The following is a 22039-nucleotide window of genomic DNA, read 5'->3' on the forward strand; positions in this document are numbered from 1 at the left end:
CCCATTGACTAACGAGTCGCGTGATTCCCGTCTTATAAAACTCCTTGGATTGCTGCTTCAAAAAGTCTGTATCTGGTTCCGTTGAGCTGTTTTTTCGGTTGCCCCAAAATGTAGAAGTCGCAAGGTGACAGGTCCGAGCTGTATGGCGGATGCTGCAGGGTTTCCCACTTGAACTTTGCCAGTTTTGTATTAACCACATAAGCGACGTGGGGACAGGCATTGTCGTGGAACAAAATGACCCCATTCGTCAATTTTCCACGTTGTTCGTTCTTGATTGCGACACACTGCCGTTCTGGCGTTTCACAATATCGGAAACAATTGATAGCCTCTCAAGATTTAGCAAATTCTATCAGTAATGGACCCTGACGACCGAAATAAAAGTCAACAATGCCTTTCCAGCGGAAATGATGGCCTTTGCGTTCTTTGGGCGCGGTAAATGTTTCCACTGTAAGCTTTGCCGTCGTGTTTCAGGCTCGTAGTAGTGGCACCAAGGTTCGTCCCCGATCACAATTGCAAACATGAAGTCGTCATCCTCATTGTGATACCCGATCAGATGAGTCAAGGCAGCGCGAAACTACTCCGCCTTCTCGCTATGGATCAAAATCTTGGGGATCCATTGCGCACCAAAGAGCCGATAACCGAGAAGCTCATGAATTAAGGCATGAACCGAACCGTGACTGATGTTCAGACGGTCTGCCAGTTCATCGATGCTTATCCTCCGTTCTTGTTTCATCAGCTCACGAACCTTTGAAATTGTGTGGGGGGGTGATTGCACGATGGTTTTGGCCCGGTCTTGCAATGTCTTTACAACGTCCTTTAAACCGTTTGCTCCAACGCTTCGCAGTGGTCAATGAAATGCCGTGTTCAACGTAAACGGCAGCCATACGGCGATTAATTTCTGTTTCGGAAATACCTTTAGCTGTCAAAAACTTCGCGACACCGAGCTGTTCAACTTTTGAAGTGTCCATTATGTGACGCAACCATATTCAACCCAGTGTATGAGAGCATTAAAGAGCATTTATCTTCACACCTGCGTGTCACTTTTGTAAATGAGACATGCCGTTCTCCTACGCGCATGCCTCGCAGATAATGAACCGAACCATTATTGCGTGGTTAGGGTAGGCGCACTTTCATTTGACTCGCCCTCGTACATTAGAAATGCAAAGATACAATGGGATATACAAATGTGAAAATACGGCTTGATAAAGGACAAAAAAGTGTCACTGGAAACAAAGTTCACTGCATGTATACACAAAACCTCGCCACAAGATATTTATAAGCATACGTATAAGTCTCCAATGAGTCTATGTATGTAAGAAGAAGTAACTGTATGTAATGCGTCAAACAAGGCAAATAAACATGTTGCACAATCATAGATTCACAGAATCCTAGATTCCGCCCCCATTCCATTCACTCCCCCCGATGTATTGCGTGCGACGGAAGGCGGCGCGCTTGCTCCCCGCTTTTCTCCTTTGCGCACACAAGACTGAGCCACCATCGTCGGCTCACCCATTCCACCTCCCCCCCTACGCTTTCATTCGCACATACAGCATGCAGCGCGTGGTCACGATTTTATCACCCTTGGACTTTATACGAAACATGAGGGCGACGGCGACGGCAGGAATGCGCCTGGAGTGTCCATGTAATTGCTTTCGCAATAATACAATAAACGTATCCGGCAAATAAAGCGTCCCGTCGCCCATTACATTCCGCAAAAGAAGTATCAAAATCTAACTTTCACCATGCGACCATTCGCTGCGCCGCAACAATATATTTTTTTTTCTATGAGGCGGAGGCACCGAAATGGAAAAAAAACGCATAGGAAAGTATGTTGGCCAGAATCGAATGCCTACATTGGGCACCTAATGGGGCTACAGAATTAATACCGAAGAAAACATGAGACGATTGGCCCACTGAGAACCATACGCATATTCCTCAGTATCCTACACCAGCGAAACAAGACTTTCCGGAAAGGTTCCGTTCAAGGAACGCGGTGCAATCCTTCGAGTCCCCACAGTGATGGCGGCGAGCGACCATTTTTTTTTGTTTTTTTTCTCGTCTGCTAGCCAGAAAGCTTCCAAAACTCTGTCAGGTGAAAATCCGCTCGGCCAGAGCAAACCGAACGCCCACGGAAGTGCACCGCGCGGTGGTCGGGGCCGTACGAGAAAAAAATATGCGCTCTGGCTCGCTCTGGCAGCCCACGGGTAGGGTATAGCGAGAACAAAAAAAATTGAAGAGGCTCAATGTGTTCTCGGCGAATAAAAGTCAAAGTAGAAAAAATAAATAAGAACGTAGTTACTTTGGCTGGCTTTAGTGTCTTGACATGGTTGTTCTGGCGTATACGTTAAAAAGTGTTGATATTTTTTTATTTGACATGACGGCACAAATGAACCACCCCAACACATCGTCTCATTGGACCTCGCTGCATGCTTTGTCAACTCGTCTGCTAGTGTGTTGATTTGGCTTGTCCCGTTGTATGTTCCGATGTAAGACTTTAGAAAAGTCAATGGACCTCTGGCGTCAAATGTTTATAACAACATTAAATCAACAAAGTTCCGCAATTGAAAATTTAAAGTACAACTTTGGAAATGTCAATGCACGTTTCACATCAAGAGTTTATGAGATTTATACCCATAAAGTTCCGCAATTGATATCCATGCGCTCCATAGATTCCGTGGCCTCAGTGAGATGCCGCGGCGAGCCCGCTCACCATCAAAGCGCCCTTGAAACTTGGTGCTCGGATGGGACTGCTTGGCGTTATGTGACTGCCGGTGTATGGGCGTTGCCACGAAATCCTGCCCGAGTTCGCAATCTTCGCGGTTAAATGTCTTTTCGAGCGTCAAAAAGACATTCTAGACAAAATCCAGAGTGATTTCCGGCGCCGGGGGTCGCTTTGGTCGGCGGTGCATGGACAGCACGAAAAAATTTCGGGGGGGGCTGAAGCCCCATAAGCCCCCCCCCTGGCTACGCCCCTGGTATGTATGTATGTATGTATGTATGTATGTATGTATGTATGTATGTATGTATGTATGTATGTATGTATGTATGTATGTATGTATGTATGTATGTATGTATGTATGTATGTATGTATGTATGTGTGTGTGTGTGTGTGTGTGTGTGTGTGTGTGTGTGCGTGCGTGCGTACACTGAAGGACGGACGGACGCCGATTTTGCCGTGTATTCTGCTGGTTCTTGAAGTACTTTATTTTTCGGGAGCTCTCTAGTAAAAAACGGGACACTTTTACCGGCCCACATTTTCGATAAAATAGGGGAGAAGACTGGACGCACCGGTCAGTCCCCCTTCCTTTGGCAACGGCTCTCTGTACATGTCAAAGTCGGTGGCAAGGGCTGTACCGCGATGTACGTATACATTTAAAAGTCAGACTGCTTAGTTTAAAATGCAGAAATAGCACAGTGGAGGTTGTATGAGGGATGCCGTATACTGGGCAGCTCCGTATTTTTTTGATCGCCTGTGGTTCTTTAACGTGCGCTCACATAGCATGGTACACGAGCGTTTTCGCATTCCGCCTCATCGGAATGCGGCCACCGTGGCGGGAAGTCGAACACACAACCTCGAGCCCATCTTTCCTTTTCTTGAGAGAACCCCGAAAAAGCCAGCCTTTTTTCTCACCTTTTTGTGAAGCCACGGTACAAAAACCTGCAGTGTGCATTTACTCGTGTTGCAACTCTATCTATCTATCTATCTATCTATCTATCTATCTATCTATCTATCTATCTATCTATCTATCTATCTATCTATCTATCTATCTATCTATCTATCTATCTATCTATCTATCTATCTATCTATCTATCTATCTATCTATCTATCTATCTATCTATCTATCTATCTATCTATCTATCTATCTATCTATCTATCTATCTATCTATCTATCTATCTATCTATCTATCTATCTATCTATCTATCTATCTATCTATCTATCTATCTATCTATCTATCTATCTATCTATCTATCTATCTATCTATCTATCTATCTATCTATCTATCTATCTATCTATCTATCTATCTATCTATCTATCTATCTATCTATCTATCTATCTATCTATCTATCTATCTATCTATCTATCTATCTATCTATCTATCTATCTATCTATCTATCTATCTATCTATCTATCTATCTATCTATCTATCTATCTATCTATCTATCTATCTATCTATCTATCTATCTATCTATCTATCTATCTATCTATCTATCTATCTATCTATCTATCTATCTATCTATCTATCTATCTATCTATCTATCTATCTATCTATCTATCTATCTATCTATCTATCTATCTATCTATCTATCTATCTATCTATCTATCTATCTATCTATCTATCTATCTATCTATCTATCTATCTATCTATCTATCTATCTATCTATCTATCTATCTATCTATCTATCTATCTATCTATCTATCTATCTATCTATCTATCTATCTATCTATCTCTTTTGGTTTGACGTTCGCTGTCGGATTGCTTTGGTACCCGAAATAGAAGTTTTTGTCTGTGTCGTTTACTCGTGTAAATTCTTTTCTCGGTCTAATTTCGTCGTCGCGTTCCTTCATCGCAGGATCACCGCGCTCCACCGATCCGGATGCATCAGGCGGCCGCCGTCGCGCCGTCCCTACCCCTGACAGGGACGATGTCTCCGTGAGGTCGACGGCAGAGGCTCATCCCGAGGACCTCCCCACTCCCTCCCCCGCGGGGTCCTCCTCCCGCCTGCCTCCACATCGCCGTGTGTGGCGCGGTCGCGCGCCGTTGGGTGTTGGCGACGCCATGGCCCTCAACATCGGCATCCTCCCCCACCTGCTGGGAGCCGCGGCCAACAACCTGAACAACAACCTGAACAACAATAACAATAACAACGGCCTCTCGCGCAACGCCGGCGGCGGTAGCAGCAACAACAGCGGCGGCGGGAACCCGATGAACAGTGTCCGGGACAGACTGTTCCACGCTCTATTCGTGCGCGTGGCGCTGGCGTATGCGAGCGCAGTGCCCCCTTCTGTGCGGACTTTGTTCGAGTACATCACCCTGCTTAAGGTGAGCTGTGGTTGCGCACCGCGACGTGCGCCTGTGTGTGTGTTTCGGTTCGCGTGTCTTGTGATGTGTTCCTCTTTGGGCCAGCATTGAAGCGCTTTGGTGGGTCAGGAAGACAGCCTCGAGCACAAGTATCGAAACGTCTCTTTGAAGCTCCGTCGCGGTTTGGCGCCGCTCCGTGTGGGAAGGATTAAAACAAATGTTGTAGAAGTCGTGTCTGATGACAGTTCATCGCGTTGTTAACGAGCCCCTCACCAAGCCCAACAGCAAATTTTGGTTATACGCTGAAAGCTGTTACGTGTCATCTAGGGAGCGTTCTGCCGCAAAAATTTTTCGTATCAGCCATTGATAGCCGAGATAGAAATATTTCAGTGTCGCAAACCCATGATTTCAGGAGGCGAGTTTTGCCGCGAACATAGACGCTCTCTCCTATTGCCTTGTCTAGGCTCCGCGAGCGAAATTCCTTCCCTGCGTTCTCCCAAACCGGACCACGAGGACCGCGTGACGCATGCGTCACGGGCCCCGCCTTCATTTCTTTTCATCCTCGCTTTCTCTTTGCGGCGCGGCGCACTTCCACTGACGGCGTCGCGTGGGAGACTGTTGCGGTTTTCTCGTTTCGCGCAGCGCACTATTTTGCGCGCTGTGCACGAGGACACCTGACTAGCGCTATAAGTCAGTGCTACACGAATTCTGAAGCAGACACAAGCGGATCAAAGAGCATAATCCCGCGCTGGAACACGATATAAAATGACTTAGTTTCGGTGTCTGCGAGTGCGACTGCACGACGTGGGAAAAAGCGGACGAAACGGAAGTACGTCTTGCTGCGCTTTGAAGTAAAACAAAAACATGCAGACAGTTGGTTTGTGTGTTTTATTATTTCTCTAAGCTTTAAGTCATCTGTTCGCGCAACACTTGCACAAATAACATATGTTGCCTTGAATAATTCTCGAAGTCACGTGTCACCACAAGTGACGTAACAGTGTGAACACGTGTACGTAGGCGCACTAGCACGTGTACGTCATCCTCCGGCTTGCAGCGCGGCGGCCGCGAGGAGAAGGGAAAACGGCGTTCGATTTGGAATTTCAGATCTTTACGCGGAGCGTAGCGATGTAATACTTTGCAGACGCGATCGTTATTGCGCAATGTATGCTCTGCGCTTGTCAGCCCAAACTGGCTAGACTTGGTGAGGGGCCCTTTAAGGGAGTGACAGGTTAATGACAAGAAAACGGACAAGGGGAAGCGCGATTGTCTGTTTTCTTGTCGTTCACCTCCTGACATGTACGGAGCATTATGACACCGCAAAAAGTTTATGTTTACTACGTCTATTTCTACTACATTTAAGGCGAATAGTACGCTTCGTATATGTAACACTGCCTGTGACAGCTGGCGGGGGACGGTACATGGGAAAGAGCGATACATATTGTACGCACCTCACATGCATACCTCAACCTAACAATATCTTCCCAGTTTCATGTTCCGTCAGTAACAGCTGAGGTTCGCGCGTTGCTTTTCTTTCTTTCTGTCTATTTTTTGTTTGTTTGTTGAAGGGGGCGATTGTGAAGTAGGAGTAGAGCGTTCGTGTCCCAGCTGTGGGGTTCTTGGTTCGCACCAAACTAATAGCGCGGATTTTCTTTTATTGCGTTGCTACAGCATTGACGCTAGATAGCCAACCTGATTTAGGAAAGTGGGTAGGGGTACTGAAATGCTATGAGGATCTAATACGTAGGTTGCGTTGGCACAGCTTCGAAGCCAGGTAGCTAGATTCAGGAAAGTGGTCGTACGCAGGCAAAAAAATGCTATCGCACTAAAAAGAGAAATACGAGCATGCTATAATTACATTTTAACCCTGCGTACGCGAACCTAAGAAAAAAACACCACCTAGCTTGTATTTAGCGCTCAAGAAACGCGTCTACGTTTTGTTGCACACAAGCTTGAGGCGGGTCAACTTCTCAGCGAGCTTCCACGAAAGCATGCGCAGCCGCCATCAATAGGCCTGCGTAGTTCTTGAGTTCTGTGCTATCTTCGCAAAACTGCATGTGTTTTCTTTTTTTTCTTCGTTTTTTTTTTGCCACTATCGTCAGAATAGGAACTAGTTTAAAAGGGACACTAAATAGCAGTCGAACCCCACAATAACGAAGTCACCTGTATAATGAAGGAATAATTTAGTAGCCGTTCTACTGTGAGTAGTTCGGTGCGCGACGGTGCGAGAGCCGAGGCAACGCTCACAACTACGACTACCTAAAACGCAGTGCTAGCTGCGTCACTCACCGTGACATGCAACTTCGACGAATCATCCAATGTGGAAGAGGCAACGCCACCACCGCTGTGAATGCACCGCGCAGAAAAAAAAAAAGGAGAGAAGAACAATAAAAATGAGAAGGCAGGGCTCAACGCCGGAACCTAGCTGACGCGGTCCCTCGACTCCGATACGGGATTGGGCATCAGGGAAGGAATGCAGACTCTAGTTGAGCCTTAGCGAGAGAGTGTCTCTGTTCGGAAGTGTAGGTTCCAGTGTATAACCAAAATTTGCACTGGGGCCTGGTGAGGGGTCCTCGAACCCCACTAAGCCCAACGTATCATATTTTACACTCAGAGTTCGGTGTCCCAAGATGCTGATTGTAAGTGCGGGAAACTTGGCGCAATAGCCGTGCCAATGTTTTCGACACGCCGGAGCCAAGTTTCATTCGCGGATAGCCCGGCAAATAACTTAGTATATAATTACTATCCTAATTGTTTTTCTCGATTAGCATTTCGTTATCCTCAGGGTCGTCTTCCTATGCTTCTGCACGCATCTGGGGCGATCGTGCGTGAAGCGCGGTCCGAGGTACCTTGCCGGATCGCCTGTAGGATAAGCTGTAACGTAAGCGCTCATGCGGGCAGGCAGGGCCGTTGCGGTTGTCCATGCTATAGATGTACATATTTTGCGACGGTGGCGAATGGCCGGTGTTTCCTGCACGTATATACACCGGAGAACGTCGGCAACGTCGTGGCTTGATTATATATGACCGAGAAGCAAGAGCACGAGCCGAACGCTTGGCGTTCGGCTGGTGGTACCCGGCGTCCGCCACGGGTTCGGCTATAAGTTTTCTGAATTTGTCGACGCCGAGAATTCGGCTCTTGCTGTTGGTTTCCGGTCAAGTATAGCCAAACCACGAGCCGAATGCGCCGCGTTGACAAGTTCAGCAGACGTATATTGTCACGTGGTCGTGACGTCAAAGAACACAGTAACAATACTGTCAAAGGCAAAACTAGCTTTTATTGGGCGAACCTGTGCCCACAAAACAGGCTACACTTAAAGCACAACGAGAGCGGCGAACACAGTCGGCGATCGTCGTAAATCTGATCAGCGGGTCAAGCGCGTCGGCTTCTATACAGAGTCGTCGAATGTTCCAGACTAATCGTTGGGACCCGCGTGCCTTCCATAAAGTTCTAGATTATTCGCGTCAGGCGAATGAATCAGATAACACAAGGTTCGGCGACAACAGACTGCGGATAGAAGCAACGATAACTTTCCAGAAACTTCGGATACATGCAAGCGCGTCCCGCGCTGTGCGATAAGATTTGTTAGGCGGCGAAACGTGGTCGCCCGATAAATATAAGTACACGTGTCAGTATAGCAAAACCCGTGCCGCACTCCTTAATGCGGGGTTTGGCTCGCAGTACTTCCTCGAGTTTCGGCGCGTGGCTATACGTTATAAGGAACAAACCTTGGCTGCGAGTCGTTTTCACGCTTGCTTGCTTTGTAATAGCCCGGCATTAGCCATTAGCAATAGCCATTCCCTTCCCGTCGTACGTTCATTACTGAGCGGAGAAAACTCAGAGCGGGCCCAGATGACGCGTATACTGTAGAGATCGCCTCCCTCGAGGATTACCCGATTGCTATATCATTTAAAAAACAAACAAACTGAAAAACCGTCAGTGAAAGCTATCTTCGTCATTGACAAATCTGTTTTTCAAAAGTCACTAGAATCCTCGATCGCTATAACTGTGAAGTGCATTTTAAGAACGTAGGTGTCTCGAAACGCCCTAATGTAAGCTAATCTGAAGTAAATCATTTACCTAGGCATTTCATGTTGGTCTATGTCCGTGCAGCTGAAGGAAAACAGTGAATTTACCAGCAGGGTATACAGAGGGCTTTAGCTCTGCTAATGTATTTACTATAGGGTTGGCGAATATGCGGAGTTTCGAATACGAATAGCGGTATTTTCGAACATCAATACTAACCAAATATTTCGCGTCAACCGACTGCTAAAATCTGGTTACTGTTCTCCACCTGCTGAACAAAGTCTCGCGAATTATAATTATCAGAAGTAAAACAGCGACAAATTTCCTTGAAGTAATGGATAAACAAAACCGGGAATGGAAGCTTTGTTTTCGGTTTTGCGGTGGAAGTGTGGTGCTTGTTAACACTGCTTGAGTTAGATCTCGTACACATTCATAAATACCCAAGAATGCATGGACGTGGGAACTGCTGTCGATGTAGCACAATTGGTAGTGCAACGCGCGCCTAACGCGGAGGTTGTGGGCTCGACTCTCACCGTCAGCAAGTTGTTGTTTTTCTCCATTTCCATCTAGCTTCGATTTTTCACACCTCACTTAAAAGCTACAAATAACTTCCTCTGTACCTTTTCTTTTTCTTCATTTTTCTGTTGGTTTTATGTGCTTTTAACTAATATGTGCGCGCGTTCTTACAAAAGCATTGCCCTTACAAAACCGGGCCCCTCGGTTCCCCATCTCTTCGTCCAATACATGACGAACGGCTATTTTCGCTTCTTGCTTGCCAATTAGTCTTTCTTGCAGTCTAGTCATGTTGCAGATTTATCTTTTGCTCTACAACCAGTGATGCTTTTCTTGTAACAGGCCCTTTATTGTGTCTATGGCGCACAAATACATAATTTAGCCTTTTATTTCCCTTTACCATAACTTCCGATACTTTCTCAACGAAAATTCATACAGCAGCCTATATGACTACATTCACACAGAATATAGTCATACATCAGCCTGTCATTCTTGGAAAGCGTGTTGGCCACCAGGCTTTAAAGGTGTCAAGCGGCTGTTCGTGCAGTTCTTTTCATGACGGTTGTAACGATCTTGCGTTTGAAAGGATCCTGATTGTCCGTGACAGTTGACTTTCTATTGAGCACAAACGTGTTTCTAATTATACCGAAATAAATGTTCCTGCTGTAAATATGCGCGTCTGCGTTTGTCTATTCGATTCAGTAGTAGTAGTTGACACTTACTATTTGTTTTCGAAAAAGTCGATATTCGATCGCCTACCTCTAACATTTACATATCGCGTTATGATAGCTTCAATTTTTCATTACCTTCAGATTGGAAGTTTAGAATTACAGCACAATTCAAAAGGACACAAGCAAAGTAGTTTTCCTAGCATGAAAATGCACTTAGTCTCCATATTAGCGATAAGTTTGCACTTCTCGACGTTTGGGTAGCGGAGCTAGATTCTGTGCACCCGCCGTGGTTGCTCAGTGGCTATGGTGTTGGGCTGCTGAGCACGAGGTCGCGGGATCGAATCCCGGCCACGGCGGCCGCATTTCGATGGGGGCGAAATGCGAAAACACCCGTGTATTTAGATTTAGGTGCACGTTAAAGAACCCCAGGTGGTCAAAAATTTCCGGAGTCCTCCACTACGGCGTGCCTCATAATCAGAAAGTGGTTTTGGCACGTAAAACCCGATAATTTAATTTTTAGATTCTGTGGAACGCGCTTGGACGCATGTTGTTAACACGGCGATGAGAATTATCCGAGCCACATTTTCGCCCTTGGTCTACTCCAAAGCTGCCGTGAAGTACTGATGGGTCCGTAAGCAGTGAGAAACCGAAGCGATTTGTTCAGTCGCGCGTGAACGAGCTCAGCCGTTCCGACATGTACGTCTTTTTCACGCAATCGATATGTCTTATTCACCTCCTGTGTTGTAAACCTGAACACAAAATTTATTCCATTTCGTTTTGCTAAGCTAGCTCTCTCACACGCTTGCGCATGTCTACCAATCGAATGGATTTAGTGACACCGCTGAACCCGGAGTGTTTAAACGCATTCGAATGGGTTTTGTAAAAAATTAAGAAACTTCAATTTTGTGAACACAGTGTGAAGGCTATGATGACCACTGTGCTGCGAAACACAATCACGACGTGAAGGCTACCAATGTGAAGGCAACCGTTGGTTCATCGTGGCCACGGAGCCTATGCATCGTACGGCGAGTTTCGGCAACTTAAATATAGCTTTTCAATATTAAAGATGCGTTCTAGAGGGACATTTCTACAGCGAAGCTGTTAAGGGCTATTTTCCCCAGGATCGCGTCCGTGTGTCGACACAGAACTCGGGCCTTCTCCTCCGGCGTCCGCGTCAGACACGACCTGCGTTTTCGTACGTGGGAAAAACAGCAACAAGACAACAACAAATGGGGAAAAAACAACAAGAACGGCAAAGTATCGCCATCGGGAATGCCGGAAAGCTTGCGTTATGACGTTTGCTTGAATTTCGTACACGAGACAGATTTTCGGTGAAGGATAGCAGGGAACACTTTCATGTTTCCAAATGCGTCGTGCTTTACCACCAGTACACTGAGCTTGCAGGAAAGCCATCTTCTGGGTGTCGTGAGAATGTGGACGAGACAGATTTTCGGTGAAGGATAGCAGGGAACACTTTCATGTTTCCAAATGCGTCGTGCTTTACCACCAGTACACTGACCTTGCAGGAAAGCCATCTTCTGGGTGTCGTGAGAATGTGGACGCGGCAGGAGGCGCTTTTCGACAACGGATCGATGAAGCCAAATTCGTTAAAGGCATGGATAACTGTTCACTATAGAGATATAAGTTTTAATGAAGACAAACGATTAAGGAAAGTGTAGATAAATGACAGACGTCGATTGGCTCAAGCAGGTTAGGTGATTCTGTTGTTGCTCTGTTTTGAAGCGGATGTCAATAGAAAGCATCATGATCATCATCACTGAAAGTGGAATGAAGATTTAAAGGACGTGCTTAGTGCGATACGGGGGCAGTGTCTACGAAAGACAAACATGTGTGCAGTTTGTCTCCGCATATCGGTGCACGCTTTTGCAACACGAATGGTGGACGGAATGCTGTCTGGTTATGTAAATTTAATGTCAGTGATGAAGGAGATCGTTGATCAATGTCCAAACAAAATGAAGTTTTGGTATCTGTTGTTGGCGTCATCATGATCTTTTATGTATACAGTAGGGCGAAGGCTTGTCCATGCTATCACCAGTTAACCCTTTCTTCAATCACCTAACTCACCTAGTTATACCCTGCAATGTTTCTAATATAATCCCACTAGTTTTCTTCTTTTCCATCGTCGACTGAAGCATTCAGAGGTCTGATCTGAAAACGTCACATTATTGTTCAGTGACCTGCTTTATTTATAAAAGAAAGCATTGCCACTTGACCACACTGCTACTCTTCGGAGTTGGCACAACTGCGAACACTGATCTGCAATGGTTTGACTTATAGTTAACATTTCTTGCTGCATGTGTAGGCTGTCTGATATGGCTGTGCATACCTCCAGCGGATCGCCAGTAATACTGTATAGATATATTTTTTTCTTGAATCTCATGGTTGAACAGCCTGATTACTGTAACACACAGTTTGTTCTGTAATTGTAAGCTTGTTTTGTTTACTTTATTGCCTGTCAAGAGACCCCTCCTTGCAAAATATTTGTGGTTGCATTGCGTTCATACAAAAGGTGATAACCATAGTGTCATTCAGTTAAGTGTTGTGTAGAGTGGCGATTGTAACATGCCACTTTCAGCGCGATTGTTGGGGCACCATTGCCGCTCGCAGTGTCAAAGGTGCTTTGGACTTGTATTTGCATTGTTGCCGAAGAAATTATTTTCCGCCATTTTTTGCCTAGCCCTTAATTTTGAGACTGTAGCTGATGTGATAAATGTCGGAGCTTGACTAGGCGTGTCATAGTTGAACATAGGCACGGAGGTTGGGACATTCCCGTGAAATCTTTGTGCAACAGTACGTTTTGTGAAATAGATATTTTTAAGCCAAATCACGGATGAATAGGATGTAATAAAGTTTTGTACGCTGTTGGTAATCGGCAAATTTTTTTGCAGGGATGAAGTGTTGTTCTTTTTTCAAACCTTGCTGTCAGATTGAATGGAGCTCAGTACGCAAAAAAAAGATTGCAGATCCCATGCACTGTGGGAATCAATATATGCGAAATTTTAGTGTCTACTCCGCTGCCGGTGCCGACCAAGTGGCAATGCATTACAACGCCCTTCGTCTGCATGCTCTGTCCGCTTTGTCTCCGCCACCTGGTGACTTCAATAATCTCCACAATAACCCATTTCAGCTACTGCAGCATCAAAACGTGTCTGACTCCAAAGAGAGTCTAAATAGCTTCCACAGTAACCTCAGTAAGGCAAAAAGTAACCTATGCAGTAGTACAGTCCAACCAAAGCACCACCAAAACCTACCCTACTAAAGAAAAAGAACAGAAAAAGAAACAAAGACAAAATCGACTAGCTCCTCCAAGAAATGGTTTTGCTATTTCTCAGTGCATGTACATTGTGCATGTATTACACGTAGTATTCCGTATTTGCAGTTTTAATTGAATAAGGTTGGCTTTATCAACTGGTGGGTACACGAGTAACCAATTTACTCGAATGTTTCCAACCGTTCTCATGGCCACGTCACAATGCCAGGAAGTGAGTCTTCCGTCTCCGTCGTAGAATATTCTCGCCACCAGCGTCTGGAAGCGCTGGTAGTTTCGGAAAACTGTTTCGGAAATGCTGCATCATATTAACAGCAAACAGTAATGATAAAACCAGGATACATAGTCGCCGAGAAAGAACGAAAACATGTGTAGCTGTACATATATTCGTCGGTAAAAACCGAAAATATGTGTACAAAATAAAGAAACGAAAAAGTATGCCCCCCACCAAAAAAAAAAAAGAATCCTAATCATAAGCCATTGAAATGAATCCACCGAGGTATCTAAAGAGCCTTTTGCTTAATGAGAGAGATGCCCTTTTCTGAAGTATTCGTTTGTATGTGCAACCCACGATGTGTGTCACTTGTTTCTAACACGTGCATGCAGCACTCGTTCACAGTAACGCTTCTGTTTCTCACAAGAGTCCTTCCTGCTCTCGCAGGCTCTTCTATCATTTTTCATCCTGGCATACATCCACGCCGCCTTCATCCGGACACCAATCAACTGCCTAGAGCATGTCTGCCATCAGTGGCCGCAGGACGGCATCCTAAGGATCGAAATTATTCACGACTCGGCCTCATCTTCCGAGCCGTACACCGTGGAGCAGTCCTACCTCAAAGAGCAGCGACTACAGCGACTGGGGCAGTTGCCTACGCAGCCCCAAGTGCGAACGTCGAGCAGTGGTGTGGAGAAAGTAATTTCGACCCCGCCGCTCGCCAATGTCTCGAACTCTACGTCGAGTGACGTGCAGGACGATCAGGTGGCTGAAAGGTCGGCGAGCCCTGGTTCGAGTGGCCAGGACTCAGGGGACGACTCTAATGGTGTGCCAGAGGCGGACGAAACCCTGCCACTGCTGGGTAGTGGCCGCCACCTAAAAGGCGTGAAAGGTGGGGGTTCGCAGTTTGTCTACTACGACGGGGTGTCAAACGGAAGCCAGGACACGCTGCTAAATGTAGATGGAAATGGATACCCTCAGCCACTCCAGGAGCCCGTGTCTGAACTTGAAATGCTAGCCAGAGCTGGTGAGCTGCACTTTTTCAAACTCTTACTTGGCGTTTGTAATCATTTTATGCTGCGCCACTTGACGTCTGTGCGTGGCCGTAAAACTTTGCCTTGTGTGTTCAATGCAACTTAGGAGAAATACAAACCGTCTTCCCTAAACTGAGATTCTCTTTCATTTCTTACCATTACAACTGTAATTAAGCCTTTTGATGTCTGCCTCATGTTTAGAAAGAAAAGGTACGCAGTATAACCGCGATATAACGAAACTGATATAACGAAATATTGGATATAACGAAGGAATGAGAAAATGTCTCTTATCAATATCAGCATGTATCAAATATATATTTATAACCTATATTGGATACAACAAAGTGTTTTTGTATCGGGTGCACCTTCTTTATAACGAGTTTCAACGCTTTACTGTGCAGAAAAAAAATCCTTTCATGCTTTTGAGAACTTTTAAATTGTTTCTAATTCTGAAACTTTTGTAACTATACAGCTTAGGGATAGTAGAAAAGGAACTAAGCCGTGTCTGTATCACAGCAGAAGGAGAGAGACAAGGTGCATGTTGCATGTTATATTGTTGCTCCGCCACAAAGTATGTTATGTTTCTCATTACTGGTGCAGACTATTTATTTGTAAATGACATCTGTAAAAACTGCATTTAAAGAGTTACACGTATTTATGCAAGTATAAATCACCTCTCAGCCCACACAAGAGTAGAGCAAGAGCATAAACGAAACTCGGCATATATGTCTGTATCAAACAAAACTGCATAGATATACTTTTTCTATGTTCAGCCACCCACTCCTGTGCTGTGATGATGCATGTAGTTGCTAAGCTGCAATGCAAAGCATTTTTTCGTAACTTTTTTTTTTCAGGTTTGGCTTTTCCGCAGTACACTTTTGTTTTCCACAAAGCTGAACGTGAAGAAATAATGTCAAAATACTTTGCACTGCACTTCTCACTTTCTTTTTAGCATGTTGCCATGAAGCTGTACTTGAAGTCAAAATTTGTGTATAACTCATACCAAGGCTTTTTTGTTCAATTTTTTCTTTTTTTCATGCGGGTGGTACCAGCAGAATTATGGCGTTCAGCACTGAAATTACTAGCATGCTCTAGACTTGCCTGCTTGTTCTGTGTTGATGCGATTTGATCATTTATGTGCAGCAGAAAACAGAAATTAAGTGAAACTTATTTCATCACCACTTTTAGCTATGCTGAGTGATTGGTAGCAGAATCATTATCATCTGTATTTCTTCCACATTCATTTTATGCTTCAGTGAGTGCGTGCAAAATAGCGTTGACATGTCATTTTAGTTTTGTATGTGTGTGTGAACATAAGACAGATTAGGTTTAACATCCCGTAGGTGCTCTTAGTCTTTGAAGGAGGGAAACTTTGTTAAGCGGCACATTACCATATAGACTCGCATGTCAGCGGATGCATCTCTATTTTTTTTAATAAGGTGTGAAAGTTGCGGGTTGGTTTAAGATTTGAGGATACGGTTTGGCCATAACCACCACACACTTAATATCACCTCCCACAGCCACCATACTCTATGTGCTGTATTGCATCACAGCCTCCTAAGATTTGATATGAAACAATGTGAAACCTCCAGCCCAGCCTAACTTCAATGTTGAAAATAAAAATGTGCGCTAATGGTGCAAACAATGGGACTATATGTTCAACTCTGCTGTGAAGTGAAGTGGATGGCTTTCACTGGTCCTCAGGAAGGTCGGCACCACAAGCTTGAAAAAAGATGTTGCCTATTTTGCCAAGGTGCAAAGATAAGCAAGAGTCTTTGTAACGATAGATAATGCAAGCATTCCAAAGGTGCAATGTCTCCAACATTCTAGGGGGAAATGCGGATAGTGCACTGTTAGCTCTGTTGGAAGAAATTTGTGACAAAGAAGCCAGTGATTTTGATGTTGATGAGGACTACAATGAGCAAACATTGCACATGCTTGCGGCAAATGTCAAAAACCCTAATAAAATGCACGTTATTTTTGCAGTCGAATACCATTTCTTTTTTGTTTGACTTGCGTTTGAGGAAAGATATTGTTTTATTATTTTCTGACCTTCAGAATTTCGGGGATCAGCCTAGAATCAAGGAGGGCCTATATTTGAGCAAATGCAGTAATTACCTTGATTTTTTGAAAACACTGAACATCTCTGAAAACATGTGTTTTTGCTTTCTGTCTTGCTGGATGGCAACCACTGCAGCCAGCGGCGGCTTAGTGGCTGTGCTGTTTTGTTGATAAGCATGAGGTCGTGTGTTCGATTCTCAGCCATAGCTGCTACATTCCTGGAGGGGGCTGAATACAAGAATACTCGTGTACCATGGTTTTGTCACATGTTAAAGAGCCCCAATTTGTCAAAAGTAATCCAGAGCCCTCAGCTATGGCATCCCTCATAGCCTACTGTGCAGCTTTGTTTGAACAAAAATGACATTTTTTTGGTCACCCTCAGCAGCAGAACACTATAAGCACTGGGAAATTGTGAATAAATCATTAAGGACAAAACAAGCCCCATCTTCAATTTTGGTTTTATTTGAACAAATCTATCGTAAATTGTTCAAGGTTCACTTTCAGGAGGAAGCCCAAGAGTGAAAATTGAGGCACAGGTACCAGTCAAGATTTGTTTGGAACAAAACAGTCAATTTTGAAAGTAGTAGAAGAAAATGGTGTGTTATGTAAAAGATAAGGTTACTTGAGCAAATGGGCAAATAACAGTACCTTCCATTTCTGGTATGGAGCGACTCGCATGTGGTTATTACACAGGTTGAAGTGAGAAGTGTGAACACTTCTTCAGTGAAGCAGTGCAAAGACACTATTTTCAGGAATAAGTCTAAATCATTCCGAATGGAAGTGCTACTTAATCACAGTCTCTTTCCTGTAATTTATATGGAGTGCTTCCAGGGCTAAGTTATTTCATGAGATTAACCTCACACTACTATTTGCATTGATCATATAGTAGTTGGGAAAGGTGTCGGTGTGAACATGGATTGAAAGATGTTGCACAGGGTGGCGAATTTATGTTCATGCAGTATTTCTTTGTGAGGAGAAAAAATGTGTGCCACTTTAGCTTTCTTACGCTGTATCTTTTTCATTTCTGTCTTGCATTTTGCTCTTTGTGGAAAAGACCTGCTGTCTTGTCGCTGCATACAGTGATATTTGCTTGCCTGCTTGTCATTCTAGAATGCTCAGATATTTAATTACATTACAGTTATTGGGCAGATTGCTGCCGGAAAACACAAGAGTGTGTGATTTAGTGCAGACCATTAAATGAACAATGTGGCATACGGGAGGAAGCACGAAACTGTAAAATGGTCAAGTAGAGATAAGCCACTTTGCTTTTTCATTGAATGTTGTGGTAGTAAGCAGGCTTCGTGTCTGTTTTTGAATGTTCAAGATGTACAGAATGGAAAAAGCATATGTGCATGACATATTTGTTGCATATAAATGTGTTTTTCCATGTGATATATGATGCCAGCCAAGGAAAGCAGAAAGGGAGTTCTTATTTTTTTTTTATTTCACTGTAGAATTAATTATAAGTAAGGGTTAAGTTTGCAGTAAACTTCATAGGCATTATAAATAAATAGGGAAATGAAAGTGTAATAAAGGACGACTTGCCATGAGGGGGAGTCAAACCCACTACCTCCAAATTATGTGTGTGGTTCTCTGCAAATTGAGTTGAGTTGACTTTTCTATTTTTATTCACCTTTTGTTTTTAAATAATAAAATGAATTTATAATGTATTTAACCCCTCGTCATCCGTTCTACAGTTAAAAAAAAAATAAACACATTTAATTTCCCCTGTGCATCTCTTGGCATCATTGTCCATCTCTTGGCATCATTGTCCATTGGCTTCAAATGGTTAGCAAAAACCAAGCCCATTGTTTCCTATGATTTTTTAACATTGTGTCTTGAGTGCATTGTGAGAAGAAACAATGTGTCATCAGTGAAAGCTTATTGCCACAGTGAAAAATAACCATGGTTAATTTAGTGCAAACAGCTTTGCCATTCAGTCTTAAGTGTGGTCATTGTTAAATTTTTTTTTCTTGTGTCTCATGTTTTCTGCAGTGTGGCCTCAGGATGAGTACATAGTTGAGTACTCCCTGGAGTACGGACTCCTCAGGCTCAGCCCAGCAACACGTCAGAAGCTGAACATCTCCGTCAAGATTGTCACGCTTGGTGAGCTGCCCCGCCAGTATGCCTGCATGATTTGTGAGATTTGTTACGCAGTATGCAGTTGAATGGGGCCATGGTGCCCAAGTAAGCAGCTTTCAGGTAGAAAGCCCTTCTTCCAAATAGGAACCTGCATTAGAGATGATTGTGCACTGTCTATTTTAGTAAAATATGGTCACCTAGGCAAATTTGGTGAATAGTCATTGTGGGGGAAAAAAGAAAGAGAAGTGAGAATGTGAAAGCGAACAGAATAGACTAATTGCCTCACAAGTTCAGCATGTGACAAGACATACATGGGCTAGAGTGTTTGATGAACAGGTGCATGCCTAAAGGAACACATGCAGCGGCCCATGTAGCTTTGTGCCTTACTATGAGAGCATAACTGTTTCTTATCGGAACTACAGTCAAGCATTGTGTGAAATCGTGAAAGCAGCCCATACTATTACAAACGGTAATGCGTGTGGGACTTCTGCTTCATGGATTGATAGATTTCATCATCATCATCATTTATTATTCCCTTAAGGGTCCCTTCGGGGACATTACATAAGGGGGGGAGGGGAAACAGTGATGGGAAAGTGCCTTACATCAGCTCAAAAAAAATGCAAACAAAGGCAACAGAAAAATAAATAATAAATTGTAGAAAACATGAAAATATCTCAAACTGAGTAGCAATAAATTAAAAGAAAAGTGTACACATAAATGTGAAACATGCTAAACACAAGTGGCAAAAAAAGAAGGGAAGGAAAAATAGGCGATGACACAAGCAAGTTGAATTGCTGGGAGAGGAAACGTGAGGAAAAGTGGCTATTTTGGGTTGAAATGGTCTGATAGTAACTGTCTAAATTTGGAGGGATTTGACTCTAAAACCACGGCTTCAGGAAGATTGTTCCATTCTCTTATGGCGATGGGGAGGAAGGATTTGTTGAAGGCGTTGGAAGAACCATGCAAACGCTGTATGCTAAGGGAGTTAAACAAACGGTGAGATGAGCGTATCGGAGCATCTAATAAGGTCTCGCACAGTGCAGGAAAGTTATAGTATAATTTATGAAAAAGACAGAGCATTGCAAGTTTCCGGCAGAGTGCTAGGGGTTCGAGTCCGAGAGTCAATTTCATGTCAGTAACGCTGTGCCAAGGTGAGTACTGGGAAGTTATGAAGCGGGCTGCCCGGTTCTGAATGGCTTCGAGCGACTTTTTACTTTGTTAATGAACACATGCCCAATTCTTTCAAACATAGAAGCACAATAATTTTGCTCACTCAAGGGCTTTTCATTTTGCTTTCCTGTTGTTGACTGGTTTCCATAATTGTATGCATTCTGCATTGGTTATAATGAAAAACTTCAGTTGCAAGTAAGTGCCAATGTCAGCCACATATTTTCTCATCCTTGTCAGACCTAACTATGCCTTTCTTTTGCCTTGAGTAAACATTAGTAATCAGGAAACACAGAACACAGTGTGCATGAAATGCTTGATGCAGCAAAAGTATAATCAGTGACAAGTCAAGAATGCAGGAGAGGCTGCTGTCACAAAAGTGTGCTGTTTCCACTTTCCTGCCTTCCAACTGGATAGAAAGAGTTTCCTAGCATACTGTGTTGACATGGTAAAATAATGTGCTCATGCCTCAGCATTAAAGGGGCCATGACATGGTCATGCAACTATTCTCCGTTTATCATTGTAACCAAAAGTAGAGGGGGCAATGTGGTTGTACAAGAGAAAAGCAATCATCTTGTGCACACATTTTAAACTGAAATTTCAATTTGATGTAGCTGCCTTGAAGCCCGTAGTACTAACAGCAACTGTCATATTAGGATGGCTTGCGTGACGTCAAGAAGTGTGGGGCCGCCACCGTTTCATGCGCTCCCAAACATCCCAAAATCATATGTGTGCTGTGCCAGACTCCTTTTGCTCTGCACACTGCAACACCTAACGCTGAAGCAAGATCATCGACATTGCATTGTGTCCATAATTCTTTCACTCGCATGAGAAAAAGAGCACAAACCAGAGAATGTCTGTGGAGACCATCTTGGGCTGACTCTCGAGATGCGCGTGCAAAAATGAAACTATGCGTATACTACGCTCGTTTACCCCGCAGAATGCACTTCGCTTCTTCATTCTTCAGTGTTGCCAAGCTTCTGTGCAGTTCAACAGCAATAAAAAATATTAACATGCAAATTTTGTACCTCATTGAATGCGGCTTAGGTTTGGTCAGCTTTCTGTGGGATGTACACTGTATAACATGCAATGCATAATTCATTATTGGACATGTGTCCTGACAACCGCCTTAAGCAACAAATACTGCAACAAATACTGCAACAAATACTGCAATGTGTTCTGGTGCTCAACCAACAAATGCTACAAATGTGCATCCATGGAGAGAATGATTGCTGAGGCAATGTTAGTTACAAGGAAACACATGCAAGCACATACTGTGTAGCAAAACTGATAGTTGGGCGAGTTGGTATGAATTCATAGTAAAATATTTAGCACGCACAATTGACAAGGGCACAGTGAAGCGCCCATGTGTCCCCCTCCACGGTGTCCTTGTCAATTGTGCACGCTAAATATTTAACATACTGTGTATCCCAGCCAACATTAGCCAAGCTGTTCAAAGAAACACAATGCAAAATATGAATGTAAAAGCACTATGGTGTGTCATCATGAGAGGTCTGATGGCTGATCACTCTAAGTCTTAAATCATATCTTGTCCCATGATATTGTAATCTCTTCTTTTGTTGAACAGCTTGGGTAAGGTTAGCTGGGACAATCTATATAGAGAGATGGCGAGCAAGTAACAATGATTTGATGTCTTGTAGGCAGGTCACAAATTCACACCTACTGTGTGACGTAGTGGCTGCATCGTGCTGTTAAGCCCGAGGACATGGGATCAAATCTTGACTGTGGCAGCCGCATTTCGAGGGGGATGAAATGCAAAAATGCCTCTGTACTGTGCATTGGGTGCATGTCAAAGAACCTGATGTGGTCAAAATGAATCCAGAGGTCCCACTACGGCATGCCTCATAATCATATTGTGGTTTACGTAAAACCTCGGAATTAAATTTTTAGTCACAAATTCACTAGTGCAAATACCACCAGAGGATGAATGAATGATTACTGC

General features: G+C 43.9%; 1 protein-coding gene across 2 annotated transcripts in view; it reads left to right on the forward strand.

Annotated features, from left to right (window-relative positions):
- Nucleotides 1-22039, forward strand: part of LOC135916202 (membralin) — a 270073-nt gene that overhangs the window by 174232 nt on the left and 73802 nt on the right. For both annotated transcript variants that reach the window (XM_065449488.2, XM_065449489.1), the window contains 3 exons: nucleotides 4574-5043; nucleotides 14180-14759; nucleotides 18823-18933. In XM_065449488.2, the coding sequence (XP_065305560.1) occupies nucleotides 4780-5043; nucleotides 14180-14759; nucleotides 18823-18933 (955 nt within the window). In that variant the 5' untranslated portion in view covers nucleotides 4574-4779. The remainder of the gene's footprint in view (nucleotides 1-4573; nucleotides 5044-14179; nucleotides 14760-18822; nucleotides 18934-22039) is intronic.

The sequence above is a fragment of the Dermacentor albipictus genome, chromosome 9 (genome assembly GCF_038994185.2).
Source record: "Dermacentor albipictus isolate Rhodes 1998 colony chromosome 9, USDA_Dalb.pri_finalv2, whole genome shotgun sequence".
Taxonomy (NCBI): Eukaryota; Metazoa; Arthropoda; class Arachnida; order Ixodida; family Ixodidae; genus Dermacentor; species Dermacentor albipictus.